Source organism: Anarhichas minor, unplaced genomic scaffold (genome assembly GCF_050575085.1).
Source record: "Anarhichas minor isolate MPS153535 unplaced genomic scaffold, ASM5057508v1 ptg000032l, whole genome shotgun sequence".
NCBI lineage: Eukaryota > Metazoa > Chordata > Actinopteri > Perciformes > Anarhichadidae > Anarhichas > Anarhichas minor.
This window is the reverse complement of record NW_027466478.1, coordinates 345649-366299: the sequence shown is the minus strand read 5'-3', so window position 1 is coordinate 366299 and position 20651 is coordinate 345649. Positions and strand designations below refer to the sequence as shown.

General features: G+C 40.9%; 2 protein-coding genes across 17 annotated transcripts in view; both read left to right on the top strand.

Annotated features, from left to right (window-relative positions):
- Positions 1-1113: 1113 nt before the first annotated feature.
- On the top strand, positions 1114-3042 carry osr2 (odd-skipped related transciption factor 2). Of its 2 annotated transcripts, none has more exons than XM_076105401.1 (3): positions 1114-1766; positions 2127-2226; positions 2618-3042. In XM_076105401.1, the coding sequence occupies exons 1-3, from the start codon at positions 1114-1116 to the stop codon at positions 2690-2692; spliced, it is 828 nt and encodes a 275-aa protein (XP_075961516.1). In that variant the 3' UTR covers positions 2693-3042. The 2 variants fall into 2 exon arrangements, with proteins under 2 accessions (XP_075961516.1, XP_075961515.1); XM_076105400.1 differs by having other exon boundaries at positions 2536-3042.
- Positions 3043-7163: 4121 nt separating this feature from the next.
- Positions 7164-20651, top strand: part of vps13b (vacuolar protein sorting 13 homolog B) — a 336932-nt gene continuing 323444 nt past the window's right edge. For all 15 annotated transcript variants that reach the window (XR_012957588.1, XR_012957587.1, XR_012957586.1 and 12 more), the window contains exons 1-3: positions 7164-7291; positions 8526-8684; positions 10301-10444. Coding sequence is in view for 11 of the 15 variants with exons in the window: in XM_076105383.1 (XP_075961498.1) it covers positions 8538-8684; positions 10301-10444 (291 nt within the window). In the remaining 4 variants the exon portion in view is untranslated. The remainder of the gene's footprint in view (positions 7292-8525; positions 8685-10300; positions 10445-20651) is intronic.

Below are 20651 nucleotides of genomic sequence, written 5' to 3'. Positions count from 1 at the left end.
CCGTCGCAGCGCTGGCTCGCTGCCAGCCCTGAGTCTTGAATTTACACGGTTTTCTTTTTCCCTGTATGGGAAAACAGAACTTGTCATCTCCACAAACATGGAACCGGGCCTTCACGGGTTTTTTTCACATCATACACTTCACCTTATTTGTCCTGCATGTGAAGGAGATGTGCAGCTCCTGTAACACAGGTCCCCCATGAGAACATGCAGCATAAATAAAATAGTCCTTAAAGCTCAATTTCAGGCCTGTGAGATGAACTGGCTGCAGTCCCGCGAGCACGCAAATAAAAAGCACATGCACATCCAGCCGAGATTAAAGTGGCTTTCTTGCGGCCAGCATTTTTGCGTGTTTTGCCCTGACTCACGCGCGCATTTGATCTCCGCGTGCAAAATTTCAAACTCCTACAAATCCACAGGGCACGTGTGTTTTTGCATTGTGAAACACCAGCTACAACCGTCAAAAACAACAACGTGTCTTCTCTAATTACCGCGCTCGAGATTTAGTGCTTCATTCGGAGCGATCTGGATATGTATTCCACAGCGTTAATCGGTGCCATATGAGTCCTTCACACCCACTTAATTGAATTACAGTTAGATGACTGTTTTGATTTTTTAAATATATATTTTATATATTTTTTAAATATATATATATATCTATATATAAATATATATAGATATATATGTATGTATAATATAATATTGGTCATCTCTGTTTTAAGGGACACACGTATTGTTCATGCGTAAAATACGTGTTTACATTCTCATTGTGGTTCTACTCGTGTCAAACAGGCTTTAAAGGAAAATACTGCTGCATCTTAACCACATTCACAATGGATTTGCTTTGTGAAAGTTATTAAAAAATGTAATAATGAATGTTCGCCCTAATCTCAGCAGAATTGATCCACTTTGATGACTGGGGAATAGTGTTCATGAAATAAATGTTTTCACGTTAGATCAGAATCAAAATGTGTGTATTTAGTCTATAGTACAACTGTTTTGTTTTTTTACTGTAACATGATCACTCTAATGTGACATTGACGATGAACACTCATCATTTTTGTTTTGTTCCCCGACAGGGTTATCACCGTGTCTTCTTCAGAGGTCTGAGTCGAGATGGGGAGCAAAGCCCTGCACGCTCCAATCCCCCTGCACCCGGCCCTGCAGCTTACAAACTACTCTTTCCTGCAGGCCGTCAACACTTTCCCCGCTGACCAGCTGCAGGGGCTGTACGGCCTCAGCGCCGTGCAAACCATGCACATGAACCACTGGACTCTCGGTTACCCACACATCCAAGGACTGAGGTCGACGATCACGGAGATGGCAGCCGCCCAGGGTCTTGTGGACCCCAGGATTCCCTTCCCGGCGCTGCCCTTCACCGCCGCAGCGCAGCTCTTCCATCCAAAACAGGCCGCCGTTGCGTACGGCATTCCCTCGCTGCATAAGGACAGGCCGAGGTTTGACTTCGCCAACCTGGCCCTCGCTGCCACTCAGGAGGACCCGCCAAAAGCTGTAGATCTGGTGAAGTTGGCGTCGGGGCTAGGGGGAACCATCTCCGAGCTGAGCAAGCTGTCCCCGGACAGAAAACCCACCCGGGGAAGGCTCCCGTCCAAGACTAAAAAGGAATTTATTTGCAAGTTCTGCGGTAGGCATTTCACCAAGTCCTACAACCTCCTCATCCACGAGAGGACCCACACGGACGAGCGGCCCTATACCTGTGATATTTGCCACAAGGCCTTTAGAAGGCAGGACCATCTCAGAGACCACAGGTAGGGCTGATTTTTACCAGATATAGAGCTAACTATGCACGGGGTTAGGAGGTGCTGGAGGGCGGAGCGGGCTTAAATCCCGGGCAGTATTCCTAATGATGCACGTGATTTAAAGCACAAATGTATCTAAATAACCCTTTCATGACTTACAAGTAATAATATATATATATATATATATATATTTGTAATGTTTCTACAACATACGGGCTGTTCCCAGCGTTTTCTCCACGAGGGCGCTAAAGCACTTTTCCGCATCAAGTTTACACAGCAGAGCTCTTTCGCCCTTTTTGACTCTGGGCTTTGTCACAGCGAGTCCACGCACGAGCAGCCTTTTGATGAAGTGTCATTTCTGTTTTGCAGATACATCCACTCCAAGGAAAAACCATTCAAATGTCAAGAATGTGGGAAGGGATTCTGTCAGTCTCGAACTCTAGCCGTCCATAAAACCTTACACATGCAGGTAAGCTGGAAATATTAACAAGTCACCATCATTTTTTTAATCCTCACTAAACTATGTGATACGTTATGCTCATAATTCACCCATAATGCTCTGTCTGCTGCATGCATGGGACTCACAGTCTCACACAACAACTGCATGCTTGGCCAATTACCAAATCAAAACTAAAATGCTAGACACAATTCATGTGACGATTTGAGTTACAACTGACGCAATAAATAGAGGATTTATTCAGATCAATGAAAGCTGCAATTTCTAGACGTTCTATACAATTAAAGGGAATAATCCTTTGCTTGCTTTAAATCTAAACAGGAGTCCCCCCACAAATGCCCTACATGCGGAAGAACCTTTAATCAAAGAAGTAACCTGAAAACTCACCTTCTCACCCATACAGACATCAAGCCCTACAGCTGTGGCCGCTGCGGAAAGGTGTTTCGGCGCAACTGTGACTTGCGAAGGCACAGTTTGACGCACAGCCCGCATCAGGACTACTAGCCGATACACTAACACAAAAACAAAAAACAATGGACATATACAAACAGAAAAACAACCCGCAGGAAGAAAAGTCAGCGGCTGTTTGTTTTTTTCAAAAGACATTCTCCAAACGAGGACACGTTTACTGCCGCACACTTCAGAGTGGAGATCTGTTGCATCTCATGTGGGACAAGCAGCGGAGCCATGGCCATGTCCACCTGTAAATATCAAGACCATGTACATACTGTTGCTTTTTTATTTTTTTTCCCCTGACCTTGAAATGATAAAGGTGTAAAAAAAACAGTCATAAGTTTAAAGTATGTTAAATTGTATTTTAGAAATAAATATTTCCATGATATGTTCGCATGTGCTCTTGTGTTTATTTTATGATGCTAACACGAAGCCCATATTGAAATGCCTATCAAATGAGTCTATGTTTACAGCCAGCTGAGCTTAGTGAGGAAGACTTGTTGGGCTTTTTATAGTAGACCAGATATCAGTTAGCAGCAGAGCATGACATGTCTTTAAGGACAAGCCTTGCAGAAGGGATGTCATCAAAATGCAGAGTCATCTGTGTGATAATTGATTTTATATATTAAAGAATCAGAGTGTTGTTTTTAAACAATAAAATGATAATGATATCATAATTATAAGACAGACTTGTTTTTTTAAGTCCCAGGATTGTCTTCAATATTCAGAGGACTGATTAGTATTATATTAGCCGCATTAGCAGCCATATCACACGTCTTTATCTACATCACCTCTGATATCATAATTAACGTAAACACCGGCAGAAGGAACCAGCAGCTACCAAAGAGAGCAATCTAAACCAGTGAGATTAGACGTGGCCGAGCAACAGGTTGTTTTTTTATTTGTGTGTGTGTGTGTGTGTGTGTGGGGGGGGGGGGGGGGGGGGGTTATCAAGGTTCATTAATTCATCACTTATACAAACTGAAAAGAAAAAAAAGAAAACTGATTTGATTGTTTTGAGACCTTAGCTCTGTAGTTCTATTGAGCATATTAATTTATGTACAACAACATCAATGCCACTTAAGTTTAAATGTGGGCATATTTGAGCTAGGTGATCACTGTTTAAATATATTTATTTTATTTTTATTATGATTATTATTACTATTATTGTACAGAGTAGAAGCAGGTCCCAGGGGAAATGGGGAGCGCTCGGGACGCCATGCTTAAACATCCAGGTTTACATTTGTGAAAATGTAGAAATTCACAGATTTTGGATTTCATCACACTCTCGGCCACTGGTCGGATACAAATGTGCTTGAATATTAACCATCAGAGCTATGATCCGTGGCAGAATCAAACGATCTATATATCTATATATATGTCGTTTTTTTATAATTCGGTGAAGACAAAGTGAGGCTCTCTCCCGCTGACTCCCTCCTCATCTCTCTCTGTCTGTCTGTGTTACTTGGCCTTCAGGCCTGTTGTTTCATGATTTCTCTCGTCATTGTTGGCTACCAAAGACGCGTTTAAAAAACCTGATTTTCACCTGACAGCGCGATTAATTGCTTGACCCCCCAAAAACAAAAAAAACAACTCCAGCATTTGTATTTAATGGGGTCGAAAATATGTTCTGAAACCACTAGTTTCAGTAAGAACAGATGATTTAAAACGGCGCTCGGTGCTGCTGAAAGGGCATTAACTAAGACACAGGTTGTTACGCACGGCAGGCTAATTGTTTCCGAATCATTTCTTAAATGGAAAGGCAACAATGTGCAACGTCTCCAGCAAGCTCATATTTACAAGAAAACAACCGATATCCGGGAAAATAAATTATGCAAAATCACAAAACAATTCCAAAAACGCAAATATGAAAAGATGGATGATGAGCATGCAATAATAATTCAAAACAATGAGTTAATAAATATGATAATGATAATGACAAAACATTAGGCGTTTTTTTTGCAAATAAGGGAGATATTTTCTATCATTGAATTTAAATCTGTATCATCCTGGTTAAATAATGTGATTATAGTTTTATATTATAGTTAAACCAATTCAGATTCTGAAGCCTATATGATATTAATGCTGATGCAATGGAGGTGTATAATAAAGATGTTTTTTTGAGAAAAAGGAAATTAATTCTCACAAGTGAACATGTTGGCATTTTTAAACAAGTAAGACCAGTCTGTTGCTTTTCTGAATTCGTTTTTATTTCAACTTGTTGGGACAATGGCGGAAAGGAAACCAATTAATCAGCAATAACGGATGAAAATGAAAATGGTACATTTTCCACACATTGTATCTGTTCATGAGGATCACGCTGTGTAAGCAGAACAACAGGCGAACAAACTACGCCCTCGTTGTATTTGCTGCTGGCTTTGAACACGTACAATGAATTCAGATTTAAGGTGCGGCGATATAAGCAGCGTTGGTCCTGATGACCTGATTATAGGTTGATCAAGAAACTGAATTAAACTTGGGCCCTATAACATGATATCAAATAGGGCCTACTTTCTCTCTCATCTCGGGCTGAATGAATGCCTTCAGAATACTGACAGTAATGGGGAGCACACATTGTCGGACACGGTGGACAGACAAGTTCATCGGCGAACGGCCCATGTTGCGGACTGTGTACTCAGGAAGCTTTATCTAACTGACAGGGGAGAGGCTGCACCGACGGGCCTCTGGGCCCCGCTACTCCGAGGATATATGCATACGTGGCCCTCAGCCAGGAAGAACAGGCTATACTCAGATCTTTCACTTGAGTAAAAGCAGCCACACAGTGTAAAACTACTCTGTTACAAGTATACAATCTTACGTAATCAATGATACAAAAGTATTAGCATCAAAATACACTTAAAGTACCAAAAGTAAAACGACTCGTTATGCATTTGTATATTAAAATTAGTGATGCATTAATATCACTTTTATGTTGAAGCTGAAGGTGGCTCTGATTGCACTGTTGGGTACCGTAATCCATAATATTGCATCATGATTTATTTTTTGTGATTATGGTGTATATTTTGTATTGATAACCCGAATCTGCAAAGTAACCAGTAAAAACTGTCAAACTAAAGTAGTGAAAAAAGTACAATATTTGCCTCCAAAATGTAGTGGAGTAAAAGTACGAAGTAGCATAAAATGGATAACCGCAGAAGCAAAGTGTTCAGAGACAGATTTGACACAAATGAAGCCATTGGCTGCTGAAATTAAAAGTGTAAACTTTGAAAGCGAGGTAAAGATTAGCCTGTATTATTTTAGGTAACTCAGTATTATATATATTTGTCCAAGAGCCCATATTCCAAGTTCATCCATGGTTTTGAAACAAAGAAAGACAGATAATTTACTTTATATTTTTTTTATTACTCCATATAATTTGACACCGGGCTGTATGTATTTGTTACTCTGTGAATTTCAGTGAGCCTCCAGTTGTATATTAACATTAATGACGTCATCTCATGGCCTATTTAAGATTAGATCCGCACCATAATAAACTATTTAGAAACCAGGCAGGTCACCTGTGACCGAAATGCAAAGATCCCTCTTGGCTTGCCTTCATTATTCACCTTCATTTACTTTTGCATAAATCTCGGTGTCAATATCTGAAGGAAGAGAATCTCTGTTCATGAAATTAAACCGATGTCATTGTAGGACATATTAAAAAAAAAAATCGATCGTTTTAAGAAAAAGTTTCCTTCATATTGTCATTATTCAGGTGCTGCCTGCCGATAATTTATTTTATAATTCAATATATTTATATTGTACATAGTACTTAAATATTACATGTTTATGCTTAGTTTCTCTGTTCTACTTTGTTGTCTTTAATGTCCTTGTTTTTATATTTCTCTTGTTTATTGTATATTCTATGTGTGTATGTACGATAAGAGCAATGTGTAACCGGAGTCAAATTCCATGTATGCTCACGCTTACATGGCCAATAAAGCTGAATCTGATTCTGATAATTTTACCTCTACTCTCTCAGCAAAGGTGTGCTTTAATGGCCATGTAAGGGCTAGGGGCGGGCAAGAAAATGACGAAAATGACATGTAATGATGCCTTCCTCGATCCTCGGAAATCCGTAATAGTGCGGCTGGGGTTGTGAGAACAAGCACATGTTGATCAGAAATTCGGATTAAAGAAACTTTGAAACACCAGCTATGTGCTGATTTTTGTGTTTCAACCAACTGCCAATGCGGTACCTGGTGCTACAGTAACCGATTTAGGAAGTGACAATGTGTATCAGGCATTTGCTTGATGTTCTCATTGATTTATTTTTACTGTGTTTTTCTTTTTAGCCTCCGAAGTCTGTGCTCTAAATACCAAATTTCATCCAGTTACACATCAGATGAAATGTATTGTGTCTCCCTTTATTGCCACTTTTCTTTGGGCTGTAGACATAGACTGTATATAAGAAGGTTGTCGACTATTTGTGCACTGAACGATGAAGCGCACATTTCCAATAGCTTTAAAGGCAACACCAGGCATACGGAAGCCGCGTCGGTGTTTACTGATGACGTTTGGGCTGAAGCGGTTGTTCGATGTGGCTAACGTTAGTAACCAAGATAAATATGTTATATTAAACGTCAAATTCAAGATATAGCTGCAGGATACAAGCGGGTGTCAAGTAAGTTTGGTGTTCTGCAAATATACCCGTGGCTACACGTTTCAGCCAGCTAAACGAAGTGAGGGAGACTTCTTCTCAGCAGTTAGCCTAGCTTCTTTGCTCTGGTCCTCTGGTGTGTAGCTATAGCTGGAATGACAGGAGAGCATAGCTAGCCTCTCGGGCTAACTACTCTGCAGTAGTTAAGTTAACGCTACATTTCTTACTACGCAGTACGACACCGCTTTATTTAAAACGGTACATTATATTTAGTTACGTTATCCATTTGGAAATGGAGTCTCAAACAAGTAATCTCGTTCTCCTCTATAGTCGCGTGCATAAAAAGTGAAGTCTCATTAGCAAGCAGGCTTATTCAGGCACTCGTTTGATTTAACATCAAGCCTCTTCAAAGTAGAACCACTAAGTTAGTAAAAACCTTAGTAAAACATTGGCCTGCAACTTATGCGAGCAGAATTCGTATTCTGTCTCTGTTGTGTCTAACGTTAGGTATGAGCTCTGCATGACCATCTGTATCAACGTTACACACTCAGCCTACCTAGATATAACTTAATGTTATAATATGGCTGGTTTTAAAATGCACATATCATTTTATGACCCTTCCATGATAGGATAAGCCAGTAAGTAGGTAGCATGGCTTGTGATGCACCTTTCAGGAGCAGATGTAACACTGTGCTTCATAATAAAAGACAAAAAAGCAAATAGAAGACAGATCAGGAGACATGAAAGGCAGGGATAAATAAATATGCTAAAGTAAAGCAAACCTAAACAAGTGGGTATTTCAATTTATTTTTAAACGTGTCACCGTGTCCTCGGGTCTCTCTTCGCCCTCTTGAGCCTGGAGCAGAGAGCAACAATAACAACATTAATAGGACTTTTTTTGAAATATATATTTTGACTTGTCATACCAGGAAAAGCACTGGTGTAGTTGAATATCATGAATGATGGCTCCATTCCATTTAAGCCTTGCCAGTGAGCCGACATGCACAGTGCTGCTGTCTCGGAGCTGGCACACTTGAATGGAATGCAGTCATAACAAATGTTAGTAACCTCACATGTGCTCTCGTGCTATGAGCTATACAAATATCTGCTGGTAAAATTGTCTGTTCTCTGGTCTAGGCTCCAGAAGCAGTCATGTTAATACTAAAAGAGAATATGAATATGTAAATACTGTAATGAACAAATAAACACAGGGTTGGATGACATAACAATGTCTGTTTGATGTTTGATGCGTGTTCAGGACGGGGACAAGATGTTGGAGTCCTATGTCACACCGCTCCTGATGAGCTATGTCAACAAGTACATTAAGAATCTGAAGCCATCCGACCTGCAGCTGTCTCTCTGGGGAGGAGACGTGGTGCTCAGCAAGCTGGACCTGAAGCTGGATGTGTTGGAGCAGGTACTGTATGGATGTGTTCTCTGCTCTCTTAAGCGTAAAGACTCGACACGCATTGTATTTTCTCATGTAATGGCACATAATAGGCAGTGTGGTTATTGTGATTGCAGGAATGCCTATGCAGTTCTGAGCTAGTGCTTAGCGCTACTATTGGGAGAAATATTAACTCAAGTGTTTTTGTGTTCATGCATAATTAGTGGTACATATTGCTCGGGCCCCACAGGTTCATAGATTACCATCGGTGTCTCTATCTATTAATAATAACTAGTGCTTTGAAGTTATATCAGCTTTCTAATACTAAATATCTCCTTCCTGCTTATTAAAAATCACATTTTTACATTTTTCTTTTTAGATATTTACAACAAAGGATTTAAGTTGTGTTTGCTCATAACTCAGTTTTTTGTTGTTGTGATTTTTATTGGTTGTTGCACTTTTGTTTTTATTATTAATATTATTATTATCATACAGTTAAGCCATTAATGCCTTAGCATTATAAAATTAGTAATTTAAGCATTTTGGTCTCTGCACAAACAAAGTACCTAAGCGTATAAACATGACAGTGCTAACGTCTTTACATTAAGTTCAGAATCTAAGCTGTTTCACTTAGAACATGAAATAGAGTGAAAACATTGTAAAGGAATTCATGTGTGAAAGTAAGCAGGCAAGTCTTAGCTACAGTGTATACACATAGTTCCAGTCTATTGCCTTGACTTGCATAAAAAAACAAGCAGGAACACAGCATCTCTACTGTCATTTAGTTATTCTGGAGGAGTTTGATAGATTTACCCAGATATGTTGCTCTGCAGTGTTATTTTGACACAGTGTTCATTGTTACACATGTAATGTCTGGATTAGATCAATCCACCTCTCTCTTCTCTTGAGTGGGTTCTGACTGCTTCTGAAGAGCAGACCAAAACACTACCTAACCCAGCAGAGATTGTGATGAAAGTTCTTATTGGAAGCAGCTTTAGGCCAACTGACAGTGGGAATCGTGTTAGGATTTTGATGTGCAATGCTATGTCAAAGCCTTGGCAATTATCCCCCCCTTTCCTTTGTTTTATTGCATTTCAGTTGAACAGTACCTCTTTTGAAATGTATATTTAGAGATCATGCGCTTAATATAAAGATTCATTTTTTAGTGAAACGTTGTTGGGCTTATCAAGCAGACATACTGTAAATCTGTCACAGCTTTTTCGCAGAAATATGTTTGGTTAATAGTTTTTTGGGCTTAAACTTTGAGAGGAGGCATGTAAAGCTTGTGTGTGGCCAGTCTGGTTTCATGGTGCTTGTTCTCACACAGAGTAGTTCAAGATGCAGAGCAGAAATTTGTCCGCCTGTGACAAAATCTGACTGATTTTGTTAAAAGCGTGACCAATATGTAATCTGTAGCTGTTGTTTTTACTACCCTCTCTTTGTCAAATATTAGTTTCAAAGAGCGGTTTAGAAAATGGATGAATAGATGAAGGTTCCAAATGTTCTTGAAGCCTCTGTGGTTATATCCCAACATGTCCTTACAATGGTGTCTGCATCGCAGATGTACCACTATAGTACAGTTTATTCTATACTATAGTCTCATAGCTGTCTGTTGTTTTCATCTTTATTTATTTGCTCATTTACAGGAGTTGAAGCTGCCCTTTACGTTCATGAGCGGTCACATCCATGAGCTGCGTATCCACGTACCCTGGACCAAGCTGGGCTCGGAGCCGGTGGTCATTACCATCAACACGATGGAGTGCATCCTCAAGCTGAGGGATGGAGTCCAGGTTAGTTCTCCACTGGTATGACAAACACATTACCCTTGATTCCACTACAGGGCCGAAACAGGGCTGGCCAGACCTTCTTGTCTTTTCAGTGAAATCCTCCTCATGCCATGTTAAGCTTTCTCATTCCATTCCAAAGCTTTGTAATGGCCTTTGTTTCAAATACACAAAAACCCTGTGGTGGGCTTTTTGTGACAAAGGCACACTATAATCATGACTTTGTGTCAAATCACATGAAAAGAAACTACAGCCTATTCATTTCATTTTTGGTTTATGTTGGATCCATATGTTCAATGTTTTCCATACAGTTTCAGTTATGTGGTCTTGTTTTTGCATCAGTTACTAATCAGAATATTTGTTTCATGTTTGAATACCATACATTCGTTACAAAACAAATCAAAAAAAATAAACAAGTATTACTATTTTTATCTGTAGTTGTTTCGCAAATCATCTCCAATAATCCCTCTGGCCTTCAGGAGTTTTCTGTCCCACTGCTTCAAGTTGGTTTGGTTGTCTTTCAATCAGAGGATCGGCGGTTCGATCCCCGGCTCCGCTAGTTGCACGTCGGTGTGTCCTTGAGCAAGACACCTAACCCCAAAATTGCTCCCGTAGCTGTGCTTACGGTGTGTGAACGAGTTAGTCTGATAGGCAGGTGGCACCTAGCCCTTGCCTTCAGTGTGTGAATGGGTGAATGATGACAAGTGGTGTTAAAGCGCTTTGAGTGGTCGGAAAGACTAGAAAAGAACTATACAAGTACAGTCCATTTACCATGTTGAGGCAAATTATCAAATTGTGCCCTTTTAAAACAGTGATTTGGATAATCTTTATTTTCAAAAGCTTCTGGGGGAAAAAAGTACATTAGCGAGCGCTGTAATGTTCGTCTGCAATGAGGAGCAGATTTCCAAATTTGGGGATGAAAGTGTGTTTGTCATCCATACTACCAGAATCAACTAATTGCAAATGCACTTTCAATTTATCAAGAGATGCACCTGCCTTTATTTGTTAAACTGATGGATTCCAGCATATTAGCTTGTGTTTTCCCCACATTGTTATTTAAGAATGGTTGGTTCCACATTGCCAGTATGATTTCCCCTCAGGAAGACATGGTACTCTCACTCACCACGTCTGTCTTCATTGATCACTGACCAAAACTTGTCAGGGAACTCCGAATTGAGAGAGAGATTTAGTCTGCAAGCAGTGAGCAGTGCTTCTCATTGTCAAGATTTACACTTGCATTCATAAAGAAACTGAGATTGTTTCACATCTCTATCAAATTAGGCTGATTTAAAAGTACCCTGTAGCCTTTTTAGACCACTTTTACCAGTGTCTCATGCAACAACGCGCCAACAACTGCAGCAGAGACTGCAAGCTAGGAAACAGGAATGTGAACGATGCTGTTTTCAGGCTTCATCAGTAGAAAATGCATTCAGCACGTTTGCAAGACCTCAAGAATACACACGACGTGTGTTGGATAGAATATAAAAAGAAAAGTCCCCCAGGGCACCTTAAGAGTGAGATGTTGTCTCTGTAAATTATCGGTAAGAAATGTTTATATCATTGTATTTAGATGAATTATACTTATGTTAATCTTTTTAAGCATATATGAAAGTCATTTTTCTTCGATGTGTTTTTTGCAGAAGAGCCTGGTCCTATCTTTGCCACCCATGCAGTTTGCAAAATTGAAAGTGTAGCTCGGCGCTGGGCCTTTATGAGAAGTTTGGGAGTTTCAAGGCCAGATGTCCCAGAAGAAACACATTTCTAGAGAAGTCAATTACAGCTAATTATATAGACTGCGGCAAAAAAAAATTGTAACACATGAGCCTGAGCTGCCCAGAACTAATGGTAAATATCATACGATGCAGGTGGCTACTGCTCATGCGATCAGGTTTCAGTTCGATGGAAATTGAAACTTGTTTTTTGTGCTTCATACACAGCTTTAGGTCATGTACTGGTACCGGTGCTGGTGTAATGCATCTAGTCTCAAAACAACTATTTGTTACAGATGTTTTGTAAAAGGCTTTCAGTCAAAAGAAGATTTCGGGGGAATTGCAAAGGACGTTTGGACAAATTATTCAGCAGTATGTGCACCCGTGGGACATAATTTGGAGCAAAGCCAGACGTACAGCAGAAGTCCTTCTAGCATGTGGAATTTAAATGAACCGCTACACTTCTCTCCTATGAGTGGGAGGCAGAAGGCGGACTACTGTTCTTTAGCCAAGGAAATGCTGCCAGTATACTTCTATGCTTTAGATTTGTGTAGTTTGGTGACTTTTATTTAATCTTTATTACACTTTTGACATCCTAAAATTTGCCATGTCATCTCTGTGGTGGCACTTTTCCACTTTGATCAGCCCAGAGAGAATTCCCTTGATTGAGGGAAAAGGTCTGTGGGCCTTTGTCACATTAGTCTCACAGGAAGGAGATTATATTTCTCTGGAGGTTAGATATCCTGTTCATGTGCATGTCAGGCCCTGGTCCAGTTTTAATCAGATTCCAGCAGGGTTGCAAGGAGTTTGGCATAGGTGTATGCAGAAACCCGGGCCATGACAGTTCTCCCTGAAGCCCTCAAGTCATTTGGGTGATGGCCCACAGGATTTGAAAAAAATCTGATCTGTGTATGGAAAATGGTACCTTTTATATTCAGTAGATTAGTGTTTCTTTTGTCCAGTAGAGACAGGAACTTTGTGGCGGGCCTCATGCGGCCAAAGTGTGGAAATGATAAATGATATCATTAATATGGTTTGTTTTCCTAATTACTGTTAAAGCCTGAGCGCTGGCCTGTGAAAACATCCATGCGTCTTTTGAAGTTCATTAAGGGCTGTGTAATTTGTGGAATTATTTGGACCTTTTTTTAATGTTCGCGCTTCCCCTCGAGAGGAACTGGATAATATTAGGGGTATTCAGATTGCTCAATAGGGCCCATCTGCAACACACCAAGAGCAGCTCACAATTATAGTTTCCAGCAAATGTGGATATTTGGGCATTTAGCAGCAGTCGGAGATTACTGCTCCTGCTGACAGTGTAATTGCTTCAAATGAGCTGTAATGAGGACTTGTAGCGCACAGAGTAGAGTAATAGAAAAAAATATTGTCAACTTGTTTTTGACGTTCAATTTTACAAACTGGAGGCCATTTACAAACAAAATACATGAGGTTTCATATGTGCCTTATTATGTCCTAAAGTGACACGGGGCTCTGAAGCAAAGCTCAGGAAGTGATCGTGTTCCCGCTGCTCGCATTGTTTGAAGATTAGACACCGTTCAAATCAAATCACTACCACTTTTCTTTAGTTGTCAGATTTATTGTACATGTAGATACTTTATGCTCTTGTATTTTTCTGATCAGTCTCGGTTTCTAAGTCCAAAAATGTAAATCATTGTAGTTCTTGTAGGAGTCGAATAATTAGTGTGGACATCTCCACGTGAAATTAGACTAAGCCCTGGTCTATGCCTAAGCGCTCAATGTATGTAACAGGAGATTGGTCATGGGGATGAAAGGGTTCTGTAGTAGTCAACTTTAACTTCTTTCCTCTTGTGCAAAGACACACTGGAGGTGGCCCCTCTTGAGTTACCGGTACTCGATATGAATGAACTGTTTGATCTGAGCCCGTTCTAAATTAAAAAGCAATCTGAAAATGTCAAGAGCTGCACAGGATAAAACAATGCTTTTAAAATCTGTCTTTCCATATACAGAGCCTCCTATGGAACCTGCAGTTATTAATAGAACCCATAAGGTCTCCATGTCTTCTTCTCCTCGTGGAAATCTCATGGAAGGAGTTAGCAGCAGCAATCTCCAGTTTTACCAGCTTCACACCATACTATTCCCATGCGGGACACTTTTTTCTATATTTGCTCATTTTTTTCATTAGGCGGTTGTCATTTTAATGTTTTCAGCTCACATGTGGGGGATTTGAGCCGGTCTGTGATGCGATACTGAGCTTTTGATTTAAGGCATCCCTGTCTCTAATGAGGAGATTGATAAAGCCTTAGATAGAATTTACTGTGCGGCTGTTTTTAGGAGTTTTGTTCTTGTATTTGTGGCTACTTGTAACAGGAATGGGTAAGATTGAACTCAGGCCTTAATGAAAGACCTAACAGCCATCGTTGATGTAATGTTGCAAAATTACGGGCACTTTTTTTTTGACATCTATGTAAACTGCTCCAGATGTTGAAGATGAGGTGTGATCAGCAAAGACAGAGAGAGGTACTGTGCTGGACAGCAGTTCCAGTGGATCGTAACACTCTCAGGCACTCTTTATTTTTTTACGAGACAAAGATAAGGGCTTGGGTTTACCGAGGAGAGCCTTTCTGGTTTTGGCTCGGCTCGCTGCTTGATCTGGGAGTTTTATGGCTGCTGAGTGCATTTGCCACTGATGTGGAGGTTCTGATTGATGCATTGCCTCAAGACGATTTGGGGAGGTGCCTCTGAGACTTGTTGGTTTGGCATATGGTCCAAGTAGGCCCTTTCTTCTGTTAGATTCCTTCCAAACTATTTTTAGAGCTTTACACTACCAGACCTCATTGCTCTTAAATAATGAGTAATGCATGTGAATTAGGGAACCCCCTTCTGGAAAACCTTGAGATAGGCCCGGGCAATATATTGATTATCAAGGCTAGATATCATCTTAGATATGGTAATATGGCCTAGGTCTTTCCCGGGTTTTAAAGGCTGCATTACAGTAAAGTGATGTAATTTTCTGAACTTACCAGACTGCTCTCGCTGTTCTATTATTTACCTTTACACACTTAGTCATTAAATCATCTACTGGTATATCCATTGATGCTGATTATTCATCAAAAATGTGATTGTGTAAATATTTAGTGAAAGCACCAATAGTCAACGATACGATATCGTCTCAGTATTGACATGGAGGTATTTGGTAATGTATGATTTTCTCCATATCGCCCGGCCCTTCCCCAAGTTGTCGATTACTACTTTGGTTTCCAAAGTTGAACAGAAATCTATAGATATAATACATGACTTTGTAATATCAAACAATCAATTTCACACAGGTTTTAAGTCATTGTGACCTGGTCGATGAGTTATACTGTGGATGCTACTGCTTCAACATGTGGATTTGCCACCTAGTGGTTGAATTCACAACCCACTAAATAGGACACCTGGGATGTATGGTCTGTTCCCAGTGGTCTGTTGTAGTTAGGCTTTACTTTTTACTGGGTTAAATTGAGATATGTTCTCGTTGACAGAGTGTGAACATGTTCCTTAGTGACAATGAAAAACAAGTGGAAATGTAAAACATTCAAGTGTAACTTCACTGTCTCCTCAGACAGTTTGTGCCTGTGCCGCTCTTCTTTCACAAGTCAGCAAACACAAAGGAAAAAGTTAAACAAGTAAAAGAAGACAGCCCCGTGGAAGTTTGCAATCAGATAGCACAAACGGGATAATCTCTGTCCCAATGCCATCCGGAAATCTTGCCTTTGATTCTCCGGCTTGCAGGGAGCAAATGGCTTACAGAGATTGCACCATAAATCCGTCTGATCATCAGCTCAGCGGGGCCTTGTCTTCAGGACTGAGGAGACAGAGGGTGCAGACACGGCGCTTTGGAGAATCCACTTTCCTTGAATCCAACCCCCCGTAGCGGTAACAAGACCCATCTCTTACTGTAAATAATAAAAAGATGCTGTAATGTTGGCACACTGTGGATTCCTCGGGCAGGTTGGAAGCCAAAGCAAGTTTTTTGATGAGAGACAAAGACAACTACAGAGAGACAGAAGTGGATCAGAGCGTACTGTATGTGCTTGGGAGGGGTTCTGAAAGGATCTGTGTGACGGTCTCTCTATATTTGCTTGTATTTTATCATAAAATGGCCGTTTTTCAATGGCCATGAAGACGAAACCTCCAGTCGGTTTATAGTTTATCAGGCCTTTATGTAAACTTATCCTGAAATCCCACATGCACTGTTTGTTTTATGGCCCATCTACAGATTTGCCCTCTAACAATTGTCTCTTGTTTTGTATTATATACGGATGGGGTGTGCATAATATCAACATTTTGTCTCATATTGGCCAGATTTGGAGATATTCCAGGTGAGACTGGATCTGAGGACATTGGGGAGGAGACTATATTCAGAGATGAGGGTGCCCTCGGTCTTTGTCACATGTCCTGTACGTTGTTAGCCTCAGACGAACCCACTGGGTGATAGGATTCTTCAATAGAAGGAAGGCTTCGATGTTGTTATGGCGCTGACATTTTTCTGGTCAGTAAGTCTGGACACCAATCATGTAATTCACTATGCTCTACGTGTCTGTCCCCTCATTTAAGTTGTTACCATAAATGGACCCATTGCACTGGTCTCTGTTGAGCTTTCCGGACTGATCTGAAGCATCTGCACAAGTGTGTTCTTCCAGAAGGCCCTGCTCTCAGCCAACGCTGCACAACCCTCAGCGTCACCCTCAGTCCGCTTTGTCTTTGGGGTTTGATGAAGTTTTGGTTTTCCTGGTGGGATGAGGTTACTTCAGCTCCTCGGACACAGGAAAGCTGTCAGGGAGGGGGGGTGCTGGGAATTAAGCCCAACGGCTTCCTGCGCCCAGTGAGTCAAGTGGTGATCAATACACTGGGCAGGATGCTGCTGCTCCACTATTTAATCCCTGCTCTCAGGCCATCCGGACTGCAGCAATCCCTCAATGGAGCGCATTACTTGCCGGGTGCTCCCAGTGATATTGCAGTCTGGGAAACGATTACCTCGCAATTAGGGCTAATGTTTGCTTTATTAGTGCTTTCTTTGGACAGACATTCTGGGGAGATAATGTGTCGCAATTAGGAACAGCACATGCTTTTAAATCTAAACAGACACTACGGGGAGATGTTGCATTAAATTAGGGAGCACGTTTACCACTTTATGTTGCTTTAAAGATTGTCGTGTGCGAGTGTGACACAACAGGCTTTCAGTTAGTTTCATTCATTTAGTTTTTTGGGTGCTGCACAGACTAAGGCAACCAGATTTGGGTCATTTATCATTATATTTATCTTCATGTAACCACATTTATAGAGATGGATATTTACTTTTGGGAGAGACAGAAAGTGACAAAAAGGAGTAACACGGTAACTGAGTGCCTCTGTGTGTAATTTCTCAGTTGAGAAAGGTAGGCCTGTATGACTCCTTGTGTTTGTTACACAAACTGTGGGTGGTCTGTGTTTTATGTCTCAGGGTAAGTGTGTGCTCCATTAAGCAGACCCTCACCCCTTCTGACCTATGAATAATTTCACTCTTATTTTAGAAATGATGACGCCATTTAAGGCAGGGCATGTTAACCGGAATAATCTCGCATGCAGAACCAATCAGCGGCAGGCTATTTGGTAGAATGTAAATCTTTTTTCCCAATACTAAATTCAGCTCTATCCATAGGTCTTCTGTCCACAACACATTTTAGATGTAACACTTAATGATTCCTAAAGCCAGAGGAGTACTGATCTGATACAGAGTAGCCCCCCCCACTCTTCCTTGTGTGTTGGCACATGAGGTAGATTCCACTTGACTCACAATGTGGCGGACTCGGTGGTGTTTGCTTTTATGTTGGCCGGCCAGGGTGCCTGTAATGTGTGGATAAGAGAAGAAGAATGTAATATGAATAATTGCACGAGGTGTCACTCTCCACGCTGGGGGAGGGACGAGAAGGGGATTGTGTGGAGAAGGCATATGGTTCGCTGAAAAGATAATAAACATGCAGATCTTGAATGAGTGCATGGCCCTGGCTTGACATTGGCCATATTGCCTTTTTTAAATGACCAACATGATAGAAATCTGCATGCAGAGTTGCTCCTAATCTTTCCTAAAAACATTTTGACAGTAATAATTTCCAGTTGACAAGAGAGCAGAGATATTGGGATGCTGATTGTTTGAGATACAGCATCACATATATGTTAAGTGTGAGTATGAGGTATAATCATATTCACATTTCATAAAACTGATATTAATATCTGGAAAGTTGAAAGTAGGGCTTGAGATTTTAAGCCGTGGCTTAAATGTTTGCAGTGGTACAAAAGCTTGACCTCAGGGTTTTCTTCCACTTATTACGACTTGCACATATTTAACACATTCCCTGAAGAGAAGAAGATTCCAATGTGCTCTTTCAGCTTTGCATGCTGGGATTTCTAACATCATTTTAATTGGGGAAAGATGTGAAACTTTTAGAGCAGCTCAAAACAAGCTAAACCAGCCTGAGCAGAAACAAAGGGTTAATCCTCTGCTACTAGCCCCAAACAAATACAACTCTGCAAGCTGCTCTGTCTCACAGCGATGTGTTCAGACATTAAAGATTACTAACATTACAGACATTATACCTCAGACATGAGTAGAACGCAGGTATTACAGATATTAACTATTTAAATGTTCATTTCCCATTTTCAAACTAAATTTGAACCTGTTTGAAATGATATTTTTAACCTTACACAAGTGGACTGCATTCTGGCTATTGGCCCGGGGCAGGCCTCTTGTTTTATTCGTTTGTCATTCAAATTTAAGTTAAGAATTGAAAAATGTCTTCTTTCATTACGCTGATGAAGACAAGAGGAGACCTGAGATCCCCGGTCAAGAACTTGGTTACGGCTCCGAGGATGAAATTGAAATGATTTGTTTTTTCCAAAGTAAGGTTGACAGTTTTCCATCTCTCAAGTAAGCTGATGAATGATGACAGCACCTCAGTTGCTCTGGAACCCGGTGTATGAAAAGCTATGCAAACACAAGGCCTGCTGCATTCCGCTTGCGTACTCAAAACCTCCTGCAATATGGCTTTGGTATTTCTCAACACTGACGGAAAGTCCTCTCCCATTTCTCTCCGTTTGATTTATTCTATCTTGCTGGTTTCAGAACATTGATACTCTCCAAGAACACTTAGGCCTCCGCAGTGCATGCCTTCCAGCTGCACCTCACATGTGCAATTAAGTTGTCAGAGTAGCCTCAGCCACTGCTAGTGCCGTTGCTGGAGGATGGCGCTTACATCGTTCAAGGGGTGCTTATGTCTTGTATAATGTACTTAATATTGTGTATGAAGAAACGGGCGAAGCTCGCAACGGGGTTGGTTCACTTTTTCGACAGATGAATGGCGGTTTATGGTAACATCAGGTCCTGACTGCTAGCTTTTCAGCAACTCGCCAAGATAAGATAGAAATATCTCTCTAGGATGCTCATTTTCTTTACCGTCTGTGAAGATTATTAATTCATTTCATGTGGGAAATGAACAATGTTTTACTTGAATAGATTAACTGCATTATATATAACTGGGGACTAGTTAGTGTTTGGATTAAAAATTAACAGGTTAGATAAAAGTGTTTGGGAATTCTCTCTCGTGTGTGTGTGTGTGTGTGTGTGTGTGTGTGTGTGTGTGTGTGTGTGTGTGTGTGTGTGTGTGTGTGTGTGTGTGTGTGTGTGTGTGTGTGTGTGTGTGTGTGTGTGTGTGTGTGTGTGTGTGTGTGTGTGTGAGAGAGAGAGATATTGTGTGTCAGGGGTCTGCCTGGAGTGTTTTTATTGTAGCTAACACATTGCAGTTATTAGCATTAGGGGGTAGCTGTGCCAGCGTAAGCAGCATGCCTCACATGCTCAGCCTGGGCTTGTGGTTAGCTGATGGAGACATCTGAAGGACCAGAGCCTCTCAGATCTAAATCAGGAACAATTTCTCCCTCTTTCCCATTCTCTCCCTGTGTGTCGTTGTCCCCCCCCTCCCACCACACACACTCTCCCTCTTTTCTGTCTTGGCTTTTTGTTCTCTAACCGTTGTTTCCGTCACTTTTTTTTGTGCTACTTTTCAGCAGTGAGACAAAAGTTCTGCGTGTCAGGTGCAATAATACTAGAAGTGCAGTGCAGGTCATCAGGGAACATGGCATGTTAACATCAAGAGGTCACTGGGCAGAATTTCAATGGGCTCCAATGAAAGGAAAACGGAGACATCAGTGATCTAGACCGTTCAGCCGGGTTCCAAATTCCATCACGGAACCTACATCAGAACTAGTCACCAGCCTGTCTGTCTGAAGGCCTCGCTCTTGGCCCTTAATCAAGTCCTGGGATTAGACTAACTTGGACTTCAAATCTTTTTGTTTGAACGGCAATTGTGGAAAACAAAACATTGTTAGCGGGGATGAAAGAACTGTGACCTCAGCCTTTGAAATGTCTTACTGCTGACCTGCTTACTGAGAAATAACAAGCAAAGCAGCCATTTAGTAACAAAGAAAGCGTTTCATGCGTGAATACACTGGCT

Coding starts and splice junctions, on each gene's coding strand:
- osr2 (XM_076105400.1), top strand. CDS start 1,114: ATGGGGAGCAAAGCCCTGCACGCTCCAATCCCCCTGCACCCGGCCCTG. Junction 1,767..2,126: donor GACCATCTCAGAGACCACAG/GTAGGGCTGATT, acceptor TCTGTTTTGCAG/ATACATCCACTCCAAGGAAA. Junction 2,227..2,535: donor ATAAAACCTTACACATGCAG/GTAAGCTGGAAA, acceptor AAATCTAAACAG/GAGTCCCCCCACAAATGCCC.